Source organism: Tyto alba, unplaced genomic scaffold, assembly GCF_018691265.1.
Source record: "Tyto alba isolate M040663 unplaced genomic scaffold, T.alba_DEE_v4.0 Super-Scaffold_6, whole genome shotgun sequence".
In the NCBI taxonomy this organism is placed as follows: Eukaryota; Metazoa; Chordata; class Aves; order Strigiformes; family Tytonidae; genus Tyto; species Tyto alba.
The window spans coordinates 20093068-20114081 of record NW_024881327.1 but is presented as its reverse complement, the minus strand read 5'-3'; the positions used below and the strand labels follow the sequence as shown (position 1 = coordinate 20114081).

At 43.1% G+C, this 21014-nt stretch overlaps 1 protein-coding gene across 3 annotated transcripts in view; it reads left to right on the top strand.

The window, feature by feature from the left end:
- The window catches only part of IRF2 (interferon regulatory factor 2), a 44162-nt gene that overhangs the window by 13109 nt on the left and 10039 nt on the right, over nucleotides 1-21014 (top strand). For all 3 annotated transcript variants that reach the window (XM_032999108.2, XM_032999107.2, XM_032999109.2), the window contains 6 exons: nucleotides 5243-5372; nucleotides 6300-6407; nucleotides 11776-11875; nucleotides 12488-12664; nucleotides 14718-14764; nucleotides 18702-18813. In XM_032999108.2, the coding sequence (XP_032854999.1) occupies nucleotides 6321-6407; nucleotides 11776-11875; nucleotides 12488-12664; nucleotides 14718-14764; nucleotides 18702-18813 (523 nt within the window). In that variant the 5' untranslated portion in view covers nucleotides 5243-5372; nucleotides 6300-6320. The remainder of the gene's footprint in view (nucleotides 1-5242; nucleotides 5373-6299; nucleotides 6408-11775; nucleotides 11876-12487; nucleotides 12665-14717; nucleotides 14765-18701; nucleotides 18814-21014) is intronic.

The window sequence follows — 21014 nt, the reverse complement described above, 5'->3', positions numbered from 1 at the left end:
TCCTATATGAAAGCAGAGTCCAAGCTGTGACCAAGGGAGAGAATTTTCTCTGAGTACTGTTCCTTAAAATAAGATCATGTTTCCTTGTATCCTGGAACAGTCTTGGCACAGGGACAAATACAGAACCCAGTTCTCTGAATCCTAAAATTAGCATATGGTCTCATTTCAGCATATCTGCTTGGTCACACAGGGTGATTGATGCTTTTCTGAACTGCAGCAGCGTTAGCAAACAAAGGGAATACTTTAAAAGTTTATCAGCGAAGCACAAGTACAAGATAACTTTTTTTTAAAAAAATAGTCAGTTCTGTATTTGTAGAGAAAAGAGAAATAGATACCATGCACATGTCCTCTGGGGAACAGATGTTTTTTCACATCTTTAGGGAAAGGCAGTGACCTACTTCACAAATGCACCTCCAGGTATTTTATCCCACCTTACCTCCTCACAACCATTAATAGTATTTCCTTATACTGGCAAATCTTTTAACTGTGCTTTCTGATGGGGAAAGACGAACTAATTTTTCAGATTTTAATTTTTTTTTTACTTCCATAGTAATATATTTAAAAAAAAAATATCCATAGGCATGGAGTAGCTTGTGTTTTTAGGATAACCTTTGCGCCTTTTCAGTTATCCAGATGCTATCAGAGGGAGTGAAACTGAAGGGAAGAGAACATCTCATACTGCTCAGATTTAATGCCTGCCATGCCGTTGCTTTCACTTTCTGTCTACAGCTGCCGTGATTCTAGCGAAGAGCTCTTCATTCTGAAAGGTTGCGCTTTCTGTATGGCAGGAGTGTTATCTCCGTCAGGGAAAGAACAAAAGTCAGACTTACAGAAACGTTTTAGCAGAGAGTAGGGAGGACTGCAAGCTCTTTATTGAACATTATGGAGAGAAAATATTTATATGTATATATAGATTGCAACCATCACATCTTTTCTAATGGCTCTTTAAAGATGAATAGCACTTGAAAAGAACTGTTTTTCTGATATCTCTTTAAAAATAAATGAGTACTCTGAGTTTCCTTCTGAAGAGTCTTGCATAAAGAATCTTAGAAAAAATACATCTTGTGAAGAAGTATAGAGCTGAAATTCAGTATGATTTATTGTGTCTTAAGGATGCTGTGGTGAGAGCTACCTGCTCAATGCCCTTTGTGTGACTACTCCTAAAAACATTGCTATACCCATGCTTCCCTCTCTTACACTGTTATGACTCTTATTTCAGCAGTGTCTATTTTAGGAAGCTGGCTTGCATGCTTCAGCCAAGGCTGGTGATGTGATTTCCTTGTAGAAAGCTCATTTTCAAGTGCAAGATGCGGCAGCAGGAGCAGTGTTATTGACTGACTGTGTCAATAACACTGGCCTCCGTGTTTTCCTAACTGGGTTATGCTGGTCCTGCTTCATCAGGTCCTGTGTTGTCTGCCCTCCTCGGCACTCTCCCTCCAGGTCACGTCTGCAGGATTAGGACAGTTTATAGCTTGTCAGAGGGTAGTCTCCACCATGTTTTTGTGGTATCTAGTTGCAAAAAAAAAGGCTGAACTGGCTGCAGGACTAGCATAAATAGTGCAGCAAATAAAGCTTTGAGGAAGGTAAAAATAATCCTTCCGTGAACTGTGGCGTCAGCGCATCTGTGGTCCATGCTTCTTGCATGGGGCTTGGCTCCTTGTAGGCTCCCAGTGGCTTCCCCCTCCAGACAAATGCCGTTGAGTTGGGATTAGTGTTTCAACCGCTCGGTGCTTGGGAATAATTTTATTATGTCTTAATGTCCATTGATACATTTAAGATCCCACCACTGAAAAGGCAACCACTCATGACTAAGGCCTCCTTTAAGAAGGAGGCAGGTGGTAAAAATGGAGCGAGAAAGGGAAGTGATATTTATGGAGCTACCAGCCTTAATACATTTGTAGGAGGTATGGTTAAAAATTGTGGTTTTTGAAGATCGACTGTCTTGTTAAGAATGACAAGTGTTCCTAAAATGACTTCCCAGCAGATAGTCCTACTTCCATGTCTAAACGAGCTCTTCTTTTCTTGGAGGGCAGAAAAATGCTTTCTTAGGTTCCATCTGCATTAGCAGTTGTCTGTGTTTCTTGGCAGTTACTCTTCCCTTCCCCCACCATGGGACAGCGATAAACCAGAAGAAAAAACAAACAGGAATTATTTTCAACGTCATGCCAGAAAGTTTGACTCCAACGTGGGTCTCGGGGAGTGTTAAGCATTTTGCTGTGATCTCCCCAAAGAGATGCTGGCGGTCAGTAATGTCCAAGTTTGAAGCTGTGGTCGAAAAGCACAGAAGTTGATTAGCGGCGCTGGGTTAAGGGATTCCTCTCTGTCCTCCCCAGCTGTTCCTTCCCGCTGTCGTGCTGGAGTGCCCTCCCTCTTGGTTGCGCTGTCACACGCGTCTTTTAGCAGGATGAGAGCCATGATCTGGGTTCAAACTGACAAAAAAGGCCTTCCAGAAAGAGGTGTTGCTTGTAAAACTGCTAAGTTCCCTGGTCTTGCTTACAAAGCTGCCTATGCAAAGAGTGGCATTAGCGTGCAAGAAAATCGGGATGGGCCTGAAGGGTGGGGGTGATGGAGGAGTGTGAGGTGCTACTTTGAGGCTGGTGAAGCTGGAGCTGCTCCTTCCCCCTGCAGCCTCAGCCAGCTCCGCTCCTCTCCCCTGGCTGTCTCCATCCATGGTCTCTCCAAGGCAGAGGAAGATGGTGCCAAGTGACCCACAGCAGGTATTAAGCCATTTTCCTCCCACTTAACCTGAGTGGGAAGGTTCAGGCTGGCAAAGGTAACCAGGCTTCTGGAGAGGTTTGCTTAGGCCATGGGGTGGGTACCCACAGCTCCGGAGCTCATGGTGGTGAAGCCAGTGGGAGCTGGATGCCTTGGCAGCTCTGAAAATACCGGTAGAAGTCCACTTGTCCTGATACAAAAAATACAGACAACTGCATGTAGCCGCTTCTCCATGTAAATGTGCAGGAGAAGTGCAACGTTAACACCGACCAGGAATGGGAGATAGGTGCTCCCAGTTTTACAGCCTGCTTCAAATTATAGATGTTGATGTTTCATTCTCCTTAAAAGGATTGACTATTTCTGCTTTTTCCTTTCTGCTGAGCAACCACTGGGGAGAGGCTGGAGCAAGGAACTTGGCATGCCTGCTGTTTTGTGTGGCTCACCTTAGTTTCTGGCTTTGTTAGGTTTGTTTTATAATTCATGTATTCCAATGGAGAGTGAGGCTGGTTTGATGTCAGGTGATGCCCCCTGAAGCTTTACATGCCTTTGTTGCCTATTTTGGTGAATTTCAAAGGTCTTTACAAACTTAAGTGACTCCTAATGGCAGAAGGTGATTGTCCTGCCAATCACTGATGACTGGACTTCAGATTCTTCTGCCTGGAGCCATCTGAATAAGACTCCCAAGTGCATCTATTAACCCTCTTTAGGAACAGACAGAGGCTACTTCTAAGGCATTGCAGAAGTTGATGTTTCTTTCTGTACAAATAAGTCATGCATTTTGACAGCTCTAGAGGGGAGGTGTGGCACCTTCATTTCCCATAGGCAATTACTTGGTAGAGTTGACTTGGTATTTTCATCACAGGGATGTTGTTGATGTGCAACTGCTAAAAAACCCCACTGTATTTTAGCATTGTTGTGGTCAGTACTGTCCCGAGGCAGACAGGTCTGGGGGTATCTTCTGAAGACATTAGGCTTTATTTTTTGCAGCATATGCTCTTAAAGAAGCACGGGGGTGTGCTTTGATGAGCAGAAGCATGCTGTGCTTGCTTCTCTGTGAAAGACATTCCCCCAGAAGATGCCCACTGTTCCCTCCACCTGGACATCATTGCAGGTTATTTTTAGCTGGGTTTGGTTTTACTTTCGGATAAACAGATCTTGGGAGCCACTCCTCACTTCTGGCAAACTAAACCTCTTTTCTGATTACCTTGGATTAATTTGCCTTGGTGTGGGTGATGGATGTGAAGGTGTGTGCTGACAGCTGCAGGTGCTAATCCCAGAGGAGTCCCAGGGTGCCGACTAGGAGATGAGCACCACAGCATCTGCGGGGGAGCAGCTGGGGAAGCCCCCGAGGCCGTGGGAGTGGAGAGACGACTGGCTCGACTGTGCCGTTTTGGGCAAGACCAGCTTCCTTGTAGTAGCGATGTTGGCAGCTTTCTCAGCTTTCTCATCTCCAGATATGCACTGCTTTTACACAAAGGCAGCTTCTGTTTCTTCCTCGTTGCCTGTCCCAAATGGGATTCGTTGCTGCTGCCTTCAGGATGGTTTTTCTGCCATTTGTTTAATTGGTTCATTCAGACGGGCTTGAAATTTGTCTTAGGAGGCTCACTACGCAGAAGATGAGACGAGTCCCACTGCTAAATTGGAGCAGTCATGTATTGAATGCTGAAGATGATGCACCATGTTTCCAGGAATTGTCTCAAAGTGCATACATACTTAAAGATGTCTTGCAAAGAAATGCATCTAAGATGATTGTTGCATCTACGTTTTTCTCCCTTGACAGACGAATAAAAATTTGCTCATGTTTTTAGTACATTGCCATTTGCATTATTCAGCTTTGACCGGACGTGTAGAAGGGGAAGGTGGTACAGATCTCCTGTACACACTCTGCAACCTGGATGAGGATGGTTGGTACCAAGTGGAGTGGGGCTGCAGTGGTGTGACTGTCTGCTTGCCACCACCCCAGGGGCCAAAAAAACCTCACCCACATAGTCCTTGCCCAGAAAACAGTTTCTCTCTTGCACAGAGAGATTTGCACAAGGGCTCAGCTGCTGTGAGGTTCTGGGTTTGGCTGTTTATTTGTGTCTGATGTGAACCTGAAAGGGAGCTGAGCTGTTGCAGCCATTTTCTGAGCTATGTTAAAAATCCATAGTTACTGGAAAAGGCTGCGGCTGAAGCATGAGTGACCAGCTCCACATAGTAGTGAATAAAATGCCAATATGTTTGCTAAGAGATTAGTGTGAGCATGGCTGCTGGTAAGTTCTCTGAACACATCAAAGAGCCTTATTGTTGCACTCAGGTTTTAATTCCTTATTAGTTTCAGGAAATACATGTCCTCAGAGCAATGAGAGGAAACTTTGAACGTTTTTCTTCCTCTTGTGCTGGGTGTGGGCTTGGTACTGCCTAATTGTTAGCCTGTCTGATGCCTGTACTCCCATAGGAAGCAAGAACAAACCCATTTACATTTGTGTCATTACTGTGTGCTTTCAAATGGTGGCCTACTCATTTTTCTCTCTCTTTTTTTTTTAAGATCAAAGGTGACAAGAATAGCAGAGCAGAGAAGTTAAGAATGATGCAGAGAACACAGATGTGAAGAACAAAGGAGAGAGGAAGGAGCTGAGCCTGGTGCAGAGGGGGAGAGGAGAAGAAGCAGCCTAAAGGCAAGTACTTGAACATGGAAATGATGGGTTGCAGGCTGCTTAACAAGAGTTTAATGTGGTGCTTTGATATGCATCTAGTGCTGATTGGGCTTCTAGAGTGGTGCTTGAGATAGGTTAATGTTTTTAAAATTTTCTGCCTCGGGTTCAAGACTTTGGACTCTGTCAATAATTTACAGCTCTAAACAGGGAAGTGGCATCAGGGTCACGTGAGTATGTGTGTGAGAGAAAAAGAAGTCGGTTTGAGTCTTAACTGAGTAATATAACGTGGTGTGGTGCAGCTGAGGGGGCTGTCTGAGCTAAGCAGTATTGAAATGTAAAATAGCAGCTAGAAAATCAGTGACTGAGTTGATCAGAGAAAGCTGAAGGGGCCAAACTACTCAGCCAGAACCAAAGTGGTCTGATAAGTTGCTGTGATATAAAATGTATTTTTCATAATTTTAGTCAAGTGTATAGGACAGAAACAGCCATTTGAAAGCACTCTCATTAGCAGGTGCATCATTTTAGCTAGTACAGTGATGCCTTCCGCATGTGAATTTTTTTTGTTACCTTTTTTTTTTTTTTTGGCAAAAAAAGTAAATGAGTAAATGCAAGCACATGGGCCAAAAAGAGGTCTCTTCAGGAGCGTAATTGTTTCTCTTTGTGGGGTCTGGTATCCCACCGTATCAGCAAACAAACTTTTGTCGATATGATGTGTCTTCTTCAGGTGAAGGTTTTCCCAATCCAAGTTTACCAGAAGAGTGTTTTCTGCCATAGAGAAGACTTATCATCTCAGCTGCTCTTAGGAGAGGCTCTGGCACAGATGCAAAATCACTATTATAATTGTTCGATGCCTGCAAAACTTTAATAAGTCTGTACTGCACAGAGATACGGTTGTTGCTCGGGGGTTCTGCCTGGAAAACAAGTAACCTTGTCCCTTGTTTCCTGCAGCTCCTTCCCGGGTGGGTGACAATGCCTGTCGAAAGGATGCGGATGCGCCCCTGGCTGGAAGAGCAAATCAACTCTAACAGGATACCGGGGCTGAAATGGATAAATAAGGTAAGAGGGGAGCATGCGCCTGAGAGTGTACCTGTGCTGAAGAGGGATTTCTTAGCAGTGCCTGAGGTTTGGATAGGTATATCAGCTCATTCCTGGTTTTCAAAGGGGTGACATGAGGAGGAAGGGCAAAGCTGAATGCTTCCTGCTGAACCTGTTCCTCCGGCCTCGACTGCCAGATCTGAGGCACCCTGCTTTGGCCTGGTGGATTTGTGGCTCCTTTGAAAGCATTTTCCAAGTCTTTGTTGTTGGAGTGAGCGTTTCTAGAGACTCCGCTAGGTTGGGATTTTTTTTAAGCTGGGAACAGATTGCTCACTAAGTAACGTCAGAGGCATGTGAACAAAATGCTCTCCTGAGGTGGAAGCTTTTATTCTGTGTTATACTGAGTTGAAGCAACGATCTCCTGTTTCAGACTTGTGGACTTCTCTAATACTGCTCAACCTGGGAGAAAATGGGGTAACTTCTCCCCTGCCAGACCCAAACCTAATATTCCTGGCTCTTACTGAGAGCTCTAGACACTTTGAGAGCACAAGTGTGGACTCCAAAATGTCAGTGCCCAATTAGAATTTTTTTTAATTGGCTCAATAAAACCAAGGACCATATTTGAGACTTTGAACAGTAATAAACCCTGGAAATACAGCACGTGCAGTATGCAGGAGAGTAATTCACACTGAAAAGCATGATGCATTTTTGGCTACAGAGGGTACTTTATTATCAAAATGTGTGGGAATGCACAAAATCAGGTGCAGAAACATAGGAGCTGCCACTCTGGTTAAGACACTAACCCAGTTGGTCCAGTGTCCTCCTTATAGTAGTAGTTGCGGTGCTCAGGTGTTTATTTTTAGAGCTGAAGAATAGCAATTAAGATTACTACTTTTTGTTTCACCTTTCAAAGCTAGAAATGCTTGTGACTAAAATTATCAGGAGCCCTTTAAATTTCAGCAACAAATCTTGTTTCTCAAGAACTTCCTGCATCAGTGACTCTCACATGCTGTGGCTGGGTAAATAAATATTGCTTTATCCATTCCCTAGTTAGCTGCCCTGTGAATTTGAGTAAGTCCTTGTTCTTGCATAATGGGGTCACAGCTGAAGAGGAGGAAGAGACCAGTTTTTACTGTTGTCTTTGTAATTTGAGTCCCACGTTCAAGTCCCTATGGATTCTTCTCCTTGAGTATCTCTACTTTGGTGTCAGGTCTCTCCTGCTGACAGTCCATCTCTGCTGTTCTTTGCTGGGCATTCCTGCCCAATCCTGAAATAATTTATCTGCACTTAGTAGGGCACAGTATTTCAGACTGGAGCATATTGCTCTTAAATAGAATGTTGTCATCTGGGCTTCATGCTTTCAAGTTAAGCCCACCAGCCCATAAAGGCAGTTGCAATGCATTTGCAGCCCTTTGATTGTGTTGTTACAGCGGTTTCTGCCTTGTGCTTCTGCCATAAACTGCATGCAAGAGTTGGTAGTAGATTTTGTCCTTAGTTAGCATACCCTATGTTGACCAAGATTTGTCTCACAAAGTATTTTGAAATGGTTTTTGTTTTGTTTGTTTTCCTAAAACAAAGCCCTGGCTCCTACCAGAAAGAGGATACCAGGCTAAGTAGCCTGTCTTGAGTTTTGTTAAGCAGATTCCCCACTTCTACCCTCTGATTTGGCATCATTCTGGGTTGCCTTTATTGTATTCAACAAGCTAATTGCACTTTTGAGCATTTCTGTTTAAAAATGTTTAAACATTCATTCCAGCAATGAATCATTAAACCAAAAATGTTTCTATTTTTGCTGTAAATCCTGACCATAAACAAAGCCATGCATGTAATCAGTGATGCAGTGTAGTGTATCACAGCCTGTTCTGTACGCACAGAATTGACTCTGGAGGCTGTAGGATTTTGAGATTTGTATATTTTAATCAGAGTTTGATGAAGGAAAGTTCACAGTACAGAAATGAAGGTGGGTTAGATTAGCAAGAGAATGGCACTCGTGTGTACATGTGTGTGTATGTGCACACATCCTGCGTTTTTAAAGAAATAAAACTTAAATACTAAAGAACTGGTTACCATTTGGGGTTTGTCATTGACTGTCTCTTCCTGGGGAATTTTTCTAGACTGAGAAAGGAATTAAACCTCTCTCAGTTAAAAATGACAAAATCAGGTACCGCTGATTTAACCTAATTCCTTCCCCTGCTGTCAGTTGATCACATACCTACTGCTTCGTGTTCCCCTCCAGAACAGACCCCTCTCTGTAGAGCTTAAGAAATAAATACTTGTGTACCTCCCTGGTGAAAATGTTATCCTGCTGAATGGCATGAGGGAGGGAGAGAATTTCTTTACCTTCCCAGAGAGACAAAGCCGGGAGGTGTGAAGGAAATCACATAGTTCAGCAGAGGGCAGAGGTGGTGTGAGAAGGGGGGATAATGAGAGGTCGGTGTCCCTCATGGGTCTGGAAGAGGAAATCAGAGTGGAAACATTCAGAGTAGTTGTAACAGGAGTCAAGAGGCAAACTGCTGCTTTTATGGATGCTTGGAGTATTACCCTCCAGACACATGCCGCTATTTAAAATTTGTCCTATGACTTTCTAGCTAATGTGTGATTTCATGCTCATTCACCTGCTTGGAGCACTTTCCAACACTAGGGTTGCGAGCATTCAATACTGTTTTCCTCTTCCTGCCTTTTTCTAAGAATGTGACACCTTTTCCCTTTTGATGTCCCCATTAGAGTTTGTTAGCAATTTCTGATACGCTGCAAAAGTTCTGTGGATTGTGCTTTTGACTTTAGGTGAGGCTAATTTTTTAATAGCAACTCAAAATTCCTACACAAATGTCCAGTGATGGAGTGCTGTACCAGACAGCACATGGCTTTCCAAATCTAAGAGAAAGCACCGATGAGCCTTTTCCTATTAAGGTCGTTTTTTGGGACCATTGACTGAAGAAGAATATAGGTAAATGTTTGATAATGTGTGAAATCAAAAATTAGTATTTAAATAGAAAGCATCTAGATAAACTAGAGCAGAACACAAAACCACATGGTATTGCTGCAATCATCAGTCTTGCAGGATTTCAGAGAAGATTAGATATTTGATAGTTGATGAGAAAATCTGTAGTTTCTATATAGGTATGTAAAATTATATATGTATTATACAATTATAATACACGTGGATTCTGTGATTTTGTTACTTATATAATATATTTTGCTATGAGTCTGTGCTTCAGGTAATCTGGGATTGGGTAGAACTTTCTATAATGAACTGAAACACTGTAATGAACACTCAGACTGCTGTTGAGAGTGTCCTGGCACCTTCCTTTGAAGCAGTGGGTACAGTTGATGATGACAGGATGCTGTTGATGATGACAGGATGCTGTGTCTGGAGTCTTGTTCAGTCTGCTAGTTCCTATAGAACTTTTTGAATTATCATAGAGAATATGAAATCCGTGGTATAACCTCCGTAGCATTGTGTAGCGTTGTTCAAACCTCTCCCCATCACCAAGCACAAGATTTTTTTAATCTGGTCAGTTCTTAAAGTTCCTGTTGATAGAAGTAATTTTCTATGGAAGTACGATTTTTTTTTTTTTTTTCCATGCTCACTCTAGTCTATGAGAGAGTAAAGGCAAGGAAGCTTTTTCTAGCTCTGATGCATACAGTACTGTTGTGGACCACAGGACAGTGGGGTTGAGGCTTTCTTTAGACAACTTCCACTTGGGGAAAGAGGACAGCATCTCTGTAGGATGATTTAACTATATAGAGGGAGAGTAAGAAGGCAAAATGCATGTGAGAGAAGTGATGGGAATAGATTAAGAGGAAGAATGAGAGTGTGAGGGCTTGAACGGGAATGAGGAATGTGTTAAATCTGTGCTTTCAGCAAATTAGAGAAAGCCAGGCGAGAAGGGAAGAATGCAATTTGGAGCAAATGAAAGGATGTAAATGAGAGAAAGGATTGAAGACAAGAGTTGAAGTAGGATACAAAATGCAGGCTCAAAAACCAGAAGATCACATGGAAAGCAAGGGAAATAAACCTAACCTTGACATTAGTGAAATATTAACCAGACAGACAAGGAAGAAAAGTGGTTATTGAAGGAAGGGGAAAGGGTGAAGGATTCATCTCATCCAACTACAGACATCTACAATGCAGTCATTTAAATGGGAGCTGCCTCTCCAGAGTTATTTTTAGTCAATGAAGAGAAATAAGCTCTTTAAACCTGCAGTTCAGTTGGTGTAGCTCAGGTGGCCACCTCTGAAGGAGGGTGCATTTTACCCTTGAAGCACTTTTCACAGACTGAGAAGTGGATCAGAACCTGTAGTGGCAGTGTTTATAGTGCAAGGTGTCTGCATGTGAGGCCAGATAAGATGTATTTTCCCCAATAGAGGAGAAAAAACAGGTGTTGTGGAACGAACTCCTTTTGTATGGCTTTGCAAAAATGAGCGTGAAGAGTTCTGAAGCAGCCCTGTAGGTTGTCAGCACATAGGAATTTGTTCCCGTGTTGTATGACATAAAAAGCACATCTGACACAGCATCCATCTGGCCCAGTATCGTGTGTGCTAAGTGCTTGTGGAAGGAGCGTAGGGAACATGCTGTCCAAGCTCTGAAAGCCATTGGGCTTCCAGAGCTGGAGCTGCCTCCCAAAACTATCATCTTAATAGTCACCAGTGTACTATCTTCCATGAGTTTTTCTGATCCCTTTGGGAATCAGTTTATACTTCTACCACATAAGACATACCCTCATTTAACTACAAGTTGTGTGTTAAAAAAAAATAATTTAAAAAGTGCCTTCTTTTGGATTGCTTTAAATGCACTTCTCTATGGCCTAAAGTTTCTAAATTAAAATATGTTCAACTGTCTTCAGTGGTCAACGCCTTCATGTGGGTGTCTTGTATTTTTTATCCCCACTGGAGAGATGTATGCTGTTGATGCATTTGTATGTCCATTTGCTTGGCATATACATTTGAGAGATCCCTTTCCTCCGCCATGCTAGTATTTTACTGGCTGAATTCTAAATCCCTTGAATTTACTCTGTTCCTATGGTTGGTTAGTTTCATATCTAATTTTTCTAATCATAAAAGTGCCTGTGCTGCCAAAACTAGCCTTCATTTGAATGTTTAGAAATGTGTAGCACTGCATGTTTTGTCCATGTGTCAGCCTGGAAAGTTGCCAGGCTTATCGTCCGTGAAGGGGCTTCTGAGTATTTCATATACTTAGGGCTGTATTCTGCTTTCAGTGACACCAGTGGATATTCTTCTATTGAGTTCAGTGACAGCAGCACTGGGTTAGAAGGAAGCAAAACACTTGCTGATGTTCGAACTGTGCTTTTAAATAAGTGACTTAAAGTCATCAGAAGATCCCTCAAGTCAATCAGTGTTGGCATTTCCTGTTTGTTCTCTCTTCCAGGAGAAGAAGATTTTTCAGATTCCCTGGATGCATGCCGCAAGACATGGGTGGGATGTTGAAAAAGATGCTCCCTTATTTAGAAACTGGGCAATTCACACAGGTATTGGAACTCTTTTTCTGTAAGACAGATTGTCACATTGTTTTCCTTTTTAAAGTTACATTTTCATTCTTTCTTGTCTTTGCTTTTACTAACACAGAGAGTGAATTTAAGTTTCTACGTTTGTGGGAGACCAAGTGCTTTTTTCAAGGCCTGCTGTACTCTCCAGCTTCATTGAAGTGTCATAACTCATTTGCATTGAGGAACACAGTAAAACTTAATTGATTTAAACGTTAACAAGATTGGGTTCAAAATTGTCGGGAGTAGAGCACACTCAGCACTTTGTAGACGTGGGCCCTTAGGCTTTTTATGCCTTTCTGTGGATTTGAGCCAGACGTAATAAAGGTAAATGCCGTGCAAGCTTTTCCACATTGTTGTGGAGTCACAACTGATCTGCAGTGCCCTGGGTCTGTCTTGAGCAGAAACTGTTCATCATGTGTTCTAGAAACATGCATGGGAATGAGATCACAACACTCTCCTGCAACCTCATCTATTGTTTGAATGCTTGTCATGAGAACCAAAGGGTGATACCTTGAAGTTAATTTATGCTGTTACTAATTTGCCTTAGGTTTTCAATTGCACGTCATGTGCACCTAACTTTCTTTTCTTGCTTAGGAAAATACCAGTCAGGAGTAGATAAACCTGATCCAAAGACGTGGAAGGCAAACTTCCGTTGTGCTATGAACTCTCTGCCTGACATAGAAGAAGTGAAGGACAAAAGTATAAAGAAAGGAAACAATGCCTTCAGGGTGTACCGGATGCTGCCGTTATCTGAAAGACCTTCCAAAAAAGGTAGAGGGGAGAGCTTGTCAGTATGAAGATGGTGTTTGGGGCATTGTGATTATTTTGGGGCCTGCAAAATGTGCCGGTTCTTCTTCTGCTGTGAAGCTGGACATTTTTATTCAGATGTTCCCCAGAACTTAGGAACAGCTGTATGAAAAGTGGACTACGTTCAGTTGAGAGAACAAGGTGCTTGGAGAGAGGGTCAACAAGATGTGATATCCCCAAACTGGTGATGCGCATAAATTGTTAGTTCTATTAAAGCAGATGAAGTTGTGTTCAGATGCTAGTCCCAGGTCTTCTTCAGTCAAGCAGTGTGATTAAGGGGATATTAGAGATCAGCGCGTTTAACTCAGGAGGGTTCATTCAGAATACGGTGGCAGACATTTTGGTATCTTTTTGCAAGCAAAGGTAGAAATTAACTGGCACTCTGTTGGGCTGAATGGGAGCAGTACACTCTCTGCTCAGAACGTTAAACCGTGAAACCACTTTGTTAGTTATGCAGCTACACTAGGTCATGAAAAAACAGTCCCCACAGCACGATGATGGTGAAATGGGAATTCACCAAATTCAAACTATGTTTGAATCTCCAGTTTTAGGGATTAGGTCTCCCACCTGCCGGGAGAGGACCTAACCACCAGGTCAATCTTGTGAATATTTGGTTTCTTATGGAGTAGAAACATGGGCTTCTTTATGGCTCATTGGCTTCCTTATGGCTTCATTACTGGTTTATGGAGTAGACAATGGCTTTCTTAGTCCTCTGGTATCCTCTGGTGTCTAGGATTTTTGGACAAAAAGATAACCTGCAAACCAAACACATGGTGTTCCTCTAAAATTCAATTCAGTTCACCTGTAGCTCAGTTTGCTATTTTCTTAAGTTGAGAAGTGAAAGGTACCTCTTCAGTTTAAGGTCAGTGTGATTGGAAATGATGAACTCTGGCATTTCTAGGACAGAGTTGTACCATGAAAGGGAGATCAGTCTGCAAAAGGTAGACGATTACATTTGAAACTGTTGTTGCTCTCTTGTATTTTGTATGTTCAGGCATATTTCTGTGAGCCATAACCTATCCCATTGTGGTAGATTCTTCTCATAGCTCTTAAGAACTAGGAAAACTTCATCATGAAAGCTGAGATTCTGGAGATGGGGGCTGGAGCAGGAGAGGATTCTGCAGCTAGTCCAGTTATTGTAAAACTCTTGATATATTTTGGGCCCTGTGTTTATTCTCACATGCCCTTTCTACGTGGCACATGGCTAAATTTATGTGTGAGTGAGAATAAAAGAATTTGGCTGCAAATTTGTGCTATCTTGTAGAAGAGATGGGAGAAGTTCCTGGGAGACGTCTGTGCAAACAGTGGGGTAGAGCTGAACCTACACCAGGAAGTCTGAGCTTTCACATCAGGGTCTTGTCAGGTCAGAGCAGAGGCAGCAACACTGGGGTCTGCCAGGGCACACAACATTTTGTGACAGTCTTATGCTGTGTGGTTTTCTGGATTCTCAACTCCAGCATGATTGCATAAACCACTTCTGCATGAATTACATACTTCCCCCCCTCAGGTTGCAACTAATTACAAAAATATTTGTTGACATTTATTGTGATCTCTTTTCATGTTAATGAACAATCTCTCTTTTCCTGTAGCTACAGTGTGAGAGTGTTACAAATGTGATAAGACTTACATTTTTTTTTTTTTTTTCCCCCTTTAAGAGTATTTTTCCCCCCTTTTTTCAACAGGCTTTGTTGCTTAGTTTGTCACTCTTCTGTATTTTTCACCTTGAGTTTTTGACTGCAGTTGCTTTCATCAGTCCCAGTGTGGTTCTTTTTTGTAGCCCTTAAAGAACAAAACACAAAGCCAGAGCGTTGAAGATGAATTTAGGGGGGGTCTAAAATTAAGCAAAGTGTGTTCTCCCTTCCTAGGAGATGCTGCCGTTTTGAGACACGTTTTGGAGCTATTTGTTGGTGAATATAGAAAAAGTGAATATAATAATAAAATAGAAAAGAATACAGAAAGCGTGAAGGATAACTCATAGCACATAGGACTTTAAGAAATCTTCTTTCTATTGTTGCAGGAAAAAAAACGAAGTCCGAGAAGGATGACAAATTCAAACAAATTAAGGTAAGAAGTGGCTGTTTAATAGTGCGAGAGCTTGTGAGAACAATCTGTTGCAAATTTTTTTAATAGCCCCAATAGCATATTGTGGTGGATATTTGCAAATAACTTATGCTTGTGGTTTGGTTAAGTAGCTACAGTTACATGGGATGTTTGGGTGTTTTTTTTTTAAAAAAACGTGAAGGCTGTTAGAGCCTTGACTGACGTCATCAGTTGACACAGCCCTTGTGTTACAACGCCTGGAGGTTGGAAAACTGGCAGCCTCGGCAGTACATTTGCCATTTGTTTGTCTGTGTAAGTAGAAATACAGTAATTATGGAAGGAATGTTTCTGAACAATAGAGCTACCTTTTGTAGGAATTAATTGGTGTGAGTAAGGCATTGGAAATTCATTTTCATTTAGGCAAGGGGGGAGAAGTTCTGTCAGAACTGCACCTTATGCTCATGGTTTGTCAGCTGGAAGACCTCAGTTGTAAAGCTTCTCAGTCACTGCCTGAGATTTTTGCTTGTTCACAGCACGTGCCCAGACTGACATTAGCTTTCCCTACAAAGCATGGTGTTCCCTAGCTTTCGCACTTCTGCCTCGTGTTTCTACAAGGTGGTCAGTATTGCACAGCAGCAGGATTTGGTCCACATTCAATTTTTTCCAAAAGTAAATCGCAAAGGTTTTAGACTTTCAGCCTTCAGTAAAATTGGTGTTCTTGGGTTGCACATAGCAGCCGTGTCTGCAGCAGGAGGGCAGCTCGGTCCTCTGCAGCTGGCTTGTGAAAGGCTGGTGCCACCCACCCCTGGGTGCAGGTTCTGCACCCGCTGGCCAGGGTATGCTCTGGGCCAGGTGAGCCCAGAGGCCTGGGAAAACTCCTCCATTGAAATCAGGTTTGGAAGGCAGACACTGTCCTGGCAGTTGTGACCTGTACTATTACATGTCAGAATACTGTGATTTTTAAATTGTCTTAAAGGAACCACATTTTAACAATCCTGTCTGGATCACGCAGCTACATATGCTTGTTATAACATGACTGTGGTGGTAACCTGTGTTCAGAGGGAGCCAGTAAACTCCTTTGGTCAGAGCAGAGCAGCGTGTGATAGCTGGCAGCAGCTCTTTGCCCTTCCCCTCCCTCATAATCTTTCTTTTAGTCAAAATACCAAATGCCTGAAAAGCCGTAGAGGTGCTTGAACAATCCCGCCCTCTCCGTTAAGATGAATCTCGCAAACAGTCATTGCTGAGGGAGTCCCAGTGATGTCTGGCAGGTTAGGACGCGTGGCGTTACGCCTGGGAGTAGGCGCTAGCGGGGCGATGCTGGCAGCTCTTGGGAGCGCGTTCCTCCAGCTCGGTTGCGCTGAGCTGCGCAGAGGCCTTAGGGCAGGCGATGCAGGAGCAGTGAGCGGAGCCGGCTGTGCCTCCAGCCCGTCCACCTGCCAGCGATGCCTCCTGCAGGCAGCCACCAGCTGTGGTATGGTCGCTTAGCTCTTGCAGGCTTTGAGATGGGACCAGGTAGTATTCCTGTCTGTTGCCCCTTGTTCTGACAAGTACATACACAAGCTTGCTTCCAGATATGCCTGGGTTTTTAAACTGATGCTCTTCTATGCTCGTCTACTCTTAGACTGACTATTGAATGTTGAAGACTGTAGTAGCAGAGAAGGGTGGTGGGGGAATTAGTGCAAGTGCACATTTCTGAGCATTGAAAGCTTCTGATAATTGCTTTGCTCAGCGATGTGAATTCCTGAGACCCAAGATGCGTGTTTTGCATTGAATGCCTTGCAGTTACCCTGAAAATGTTTCTTTAGCGGAGGTAAGTGGGAGGCTGCTTCCTGATCTGCCTGGTAGCTGCAATGGGGTAGTATCAGCAGAAGGAGCAGCTGACGATCCGAGTGCAGATCTGCAAAGGGACTTAGGCGTAGCAGGACCCTCGCATTGAGCTGCCCCCTCGTGCCACTGCCGGACGCTGTGGGCACCCACAGCAGCCACTGGTGGGGGTGAAGAACCCTGCCAGACCTTGCCGAGATTGAGCAGGGTGCTCAGGGCACTCAGTGCTTGTCCCCATGGATGCGAGAGATCTGGGCCTTACCAAATCCCTGCTCCATGTTAGGCAAGGGGGACTGCAAGCAGGTCTTCCACCTCGCAGATAGGTCTCCGGCCACTGGGGTTTTGGGCAAACAGGGTCTCCATTAAAAAATGAATTCTCATTAATGGGAGGAAGCCATAAGAATCTGAGTAGCCCAGTTAAAAATAGGATCTTTCCTTTAAAACAAAGCACTGAACTGCCTGCCTGAGGCTTAATTTCTACCTTAGCCTAGATGTATCCTTTTGACTGTGCATGCAGCTCCCCATTAAGACATTTTTAAAATCTAAGTGACATCTTTCCCCAAACACTTAGCTTAGGCTAGATGTCTGGACACTGAAACTTTAGGTGATTTAACACCAGCTGTGCTAGCAGCCAAGTCCCTTTGTGGATCTGACACCATCACCCAAGTTCCAAGATGCATATTTGATTCTACATCTCAGAAGGGGCTACTAAATAAACTTCTCTGTAACCAAGCCTCAGTAAAGCTGAGCAAAGTGCTGCATGTGCATCATTCCCATGGGGGCTGCTGTGTTTGCTGGGGCATTGCACAACACCAGAGGCTCAGGGCTCCAATGTGCAGCTCTAACCTGTCTCCGCAGTCATGATCCTCAATGGATCAGTAGCAGCTAATTTTATCTTTTCCGGCTCTCCAGGTCTTTGACCCGTCGGTCAACACAACCGGTGCAGCTCATCAAAGGCCTAGTTGCCATTAACACTAACTTTGCACCCTTCTGATGTGCTGAGAGGACTTGGAGGAGGAGGGTGCATGTTTTCCTTGCTTAATGGTGGGGAAGGTGTCAATGTGACAGCTCTTTTTGAGTGGATCACAATCACATCATGTGTCATTCAGAAAAAGCCTGTCACGTTGTCCCCAGCTTTTTGTCCCCATGATAACAGTTCACACAGTTAGTACTGCGAAGGGCTGGCACCATGTCTTGAGGTTCACCTTGCCCTTGCCAAAATCCTTTAGAGCAGTGAAGATGAGCATGGTGTGACATCAGATCCCACTGGCAGCTCTGCACCTCTCTGCAGGTGTCTCTGGGTCAGCAGTGAGGTACAACTTCCCTCGCAGGGCTGGCATGGCCAGCCCAGGGTATGAGCAGAAGACTTTAGACTTTGTAACTGATAACCCCGTAAGAGAGCCAATACCAGAGGAGGTTGGACCTCTAGATAATCCTTTAAATGTGTTTATAGCTTTTTAAAGAAACCCTGAGTTTATGTAATGAAACGTTTTGGTGTGTATTCTTGGAGGGAATTTTTTAGATTCCCGTTCAAGTGTACCAGACCTACAGAGATGCATCTTGTGGAAAGCTCAGTCTATGTAGAACAGGTGGTGTTTTCCCAACGCTATTGCCCTGTGGTAATGTTTATGATGTGATCTAAAAGGCTGTATTTAGTGTAAACACTTTGGTTTGCTTTCAGGATTGCTGCAGAGAAAAATTAAGGCTAGAATTTAGTAATTGCTGTACAGAAGCTAAGGCTTCTTTCAGAGAGCGCTAAGAGATGCGGCATGTTTGGAAGGGAATGAGGGTGAATATTAAATAGACTACCATTTTAAAGCAATGTTTCTTCCTCGTTTGTTCCAAATGTTAATCTCTAGTAAATAGTGCACTAATTTCTTGCTCTCTGAAGGCTTACTCTAAATCTGAAAATTAAAAATAGCTTTTGCTTCAAAGCAGAAGATTTGGAAATGGAGTAGACTCTGGCTTCTTCTCAGAGAACCAAAATAGTCATTCAGGACTGTGTCTAGCAGAGAGCAGGGGGTATATGGCAGGCAGAAGCGATATGATTTATTACCGTCTCATATCAAAGAGATGAACTGAGTCCAGGCTCCTAAAATAAATCAAACCTGACCCAACTGTACTGTTTTCATTCTAGCAAGAGCCAGTTGAATCATCTTTTGGGATTAATGGGCTAAATGATGTCACTTCTGATTATTTCCTGTCCTCCAGTATAAAAAATGAAGTTGACAGTACAGTGAACTTTGTAGGTAAGTACTCCTATGCTTTTCTTATATGCTAAGCATACAGGTGCCTTAAACCCTTTTGACTCTGCCAAAGTCAGCTTTCCATCAGCATTTTCCGCTTTGGAGGATGCCATGGTTGCAGTCAGATCAACCCATTTTTCACTAGCTCAAGCCACGTGAGGTCCTGGTTGCTTGTCAGCCCCACCACCTTGCAGAGACAGCGAGCAGCACTGTGGCAGTGTGGTGGTTACTGTGAGAGTAAATCACTTAGACATGCCTAGGTGGCTTTTCCTGACATGAGCTTGCTCCGTAGGGTAGTCCTCAGCTGTGAGGAGACTGCAGCCAGTGTCACGTGGGAGTTAAACTGTAGTCAAATGGCAGTTTCACATGGCTCAAAGCAGAGGTTTGTTTAGGGTACTGTTTTATTTGGGAGTTTAAACCTGCAGACGAAATGGAGGAACTTGTTTCTTTTTACTGACATCTCAGTAGCAGAGCTAGTTCTTAACACCACTGAGCTAACAACAAGGATCAGTGAAGACTGGATTTAGAAACTGGTGCATTATGAGTTAGCTGTCATCTCCGTATGTGAATAATTGGTTCTCGGTAGAATAATTGGGCTGGTTTTTGACAGCTCTTTTTTGGCTGAGGTTGTCACTGCAGCAAGGGCTCTTAGAAATGTGACCCATATACCATTTTGTCTAGAATCCCACTTTTATATATGATGAAAAAGTGTTTGAAACATATGTTAGTCTTCTGCTGGGAGAGATGACAGAAATTATGTGCAGTGACTTTTTGATGCCCACTTCCTAAGTCGCAGGGCTTTGCATAGTCATTCCCCTCAAGTACTTCTGTGGCTAGAGGAGTTTGTGAGTATTTTTTCGTCTTTTTATGGCAGTTCATTTAATCAGCTGTTGTTTTGTAAGTGTGTTAGAACATTATTGTTGCTCCTACTATTACAGAGGGGTTTATAGCTTGAAGGAGTAGCACTGTAGTGCTGTTAGGGCTTCCTGTTTACTGACTGACTCATAAACAAATCTGAAATACCGCAAGGCCAATATGCAGTCCCAGGAAATAAACTTCATACATGTTTGCTTTATTTTACAGTCTTAAAGTCAAGCAGAGATCAATTCGCAGCAGTCTTTGGAATGTACCTGGTGTTCCTCAAAATCCACTAACATCAGAGAGAGTAGTTTTGCTGTAAACATCTCAGTTTTCTACAGTACAGGGTATCCAGAACTCATGTTTGATTTTATGGTGAGATGAACGCATGTTGCACATTAGAAGATCTCAGTAATTTACAGGTCAAGACCCATAGTCACAACATCATCTAAGAATTGTCAGAAGTCTGTTGTGGAAACGAAGCAAGAGGCTCAGAGGAACAGACTGAGTTTGCACCTTAAGGGCTTTCATTTTTCTCTGGACTCACAGAATCCATTTTCAGGGGTAGGACAGCAAGGCTTGGGTGGGTAACTCATCCAGGGTTGTTTAATTAATGGCCTGTGAAATGTGCTGCTTATGCAGACTGGAGAGAGAAGTCCTTATTTAGGACTGCAAGCAGGATTGTAGTGTAAACAGGGGGAAAAGGGTAAAATAGATCTTTTCTGCAGAAAGGAGGGAAGTCAGCTGGAGAGGAGGAAAGACAAACAGCACCTACAGTGTTTCTGACATATATGTGCAGCTCATGGGAAATTTGTGGCATATTGCCCAACTGAGCAGTAATTTTTGCTGTGCAAGTTATCTCTCAGGGTGGGTAAGAATTCATCAGGTATTAAGGAGAAAGATAAAACAGTGCAGATGGCCTGCTTATACCCTGACAGAGTTGCACAATATTGGTTTCTCCCAGATAAAAATTAACTCTGTGTGTCTGTGATCTTGCCCCCCCGCACCCTACTCAATAAAAAGCTGGTTGTTTCAGAACCAGAAAAGGTGAAATACAGTGGAAATTAAATATCTGGGAACAAAATTGCAGTAACTGTAGTGATTCAGCTTTAAACAAAGCCCAAGACAATCCAGTATGTGTGTAATTTTCTTCATGCTGGAACTGTCTCTCATAAAATGCACATCTAGGTTTGGGGGATTTTCCAGTGGTTACGTGGCACTTCACAAACCAAAATGATATGCAGCTTTTCCCTGAGAGAAACACCTGTCACTTTTCCAAAAAGTCGTGTTCTAGCCTTGTCTAAAGGTAGAAGGCAGGAATGTATTGTGTTATATACATGTGCATT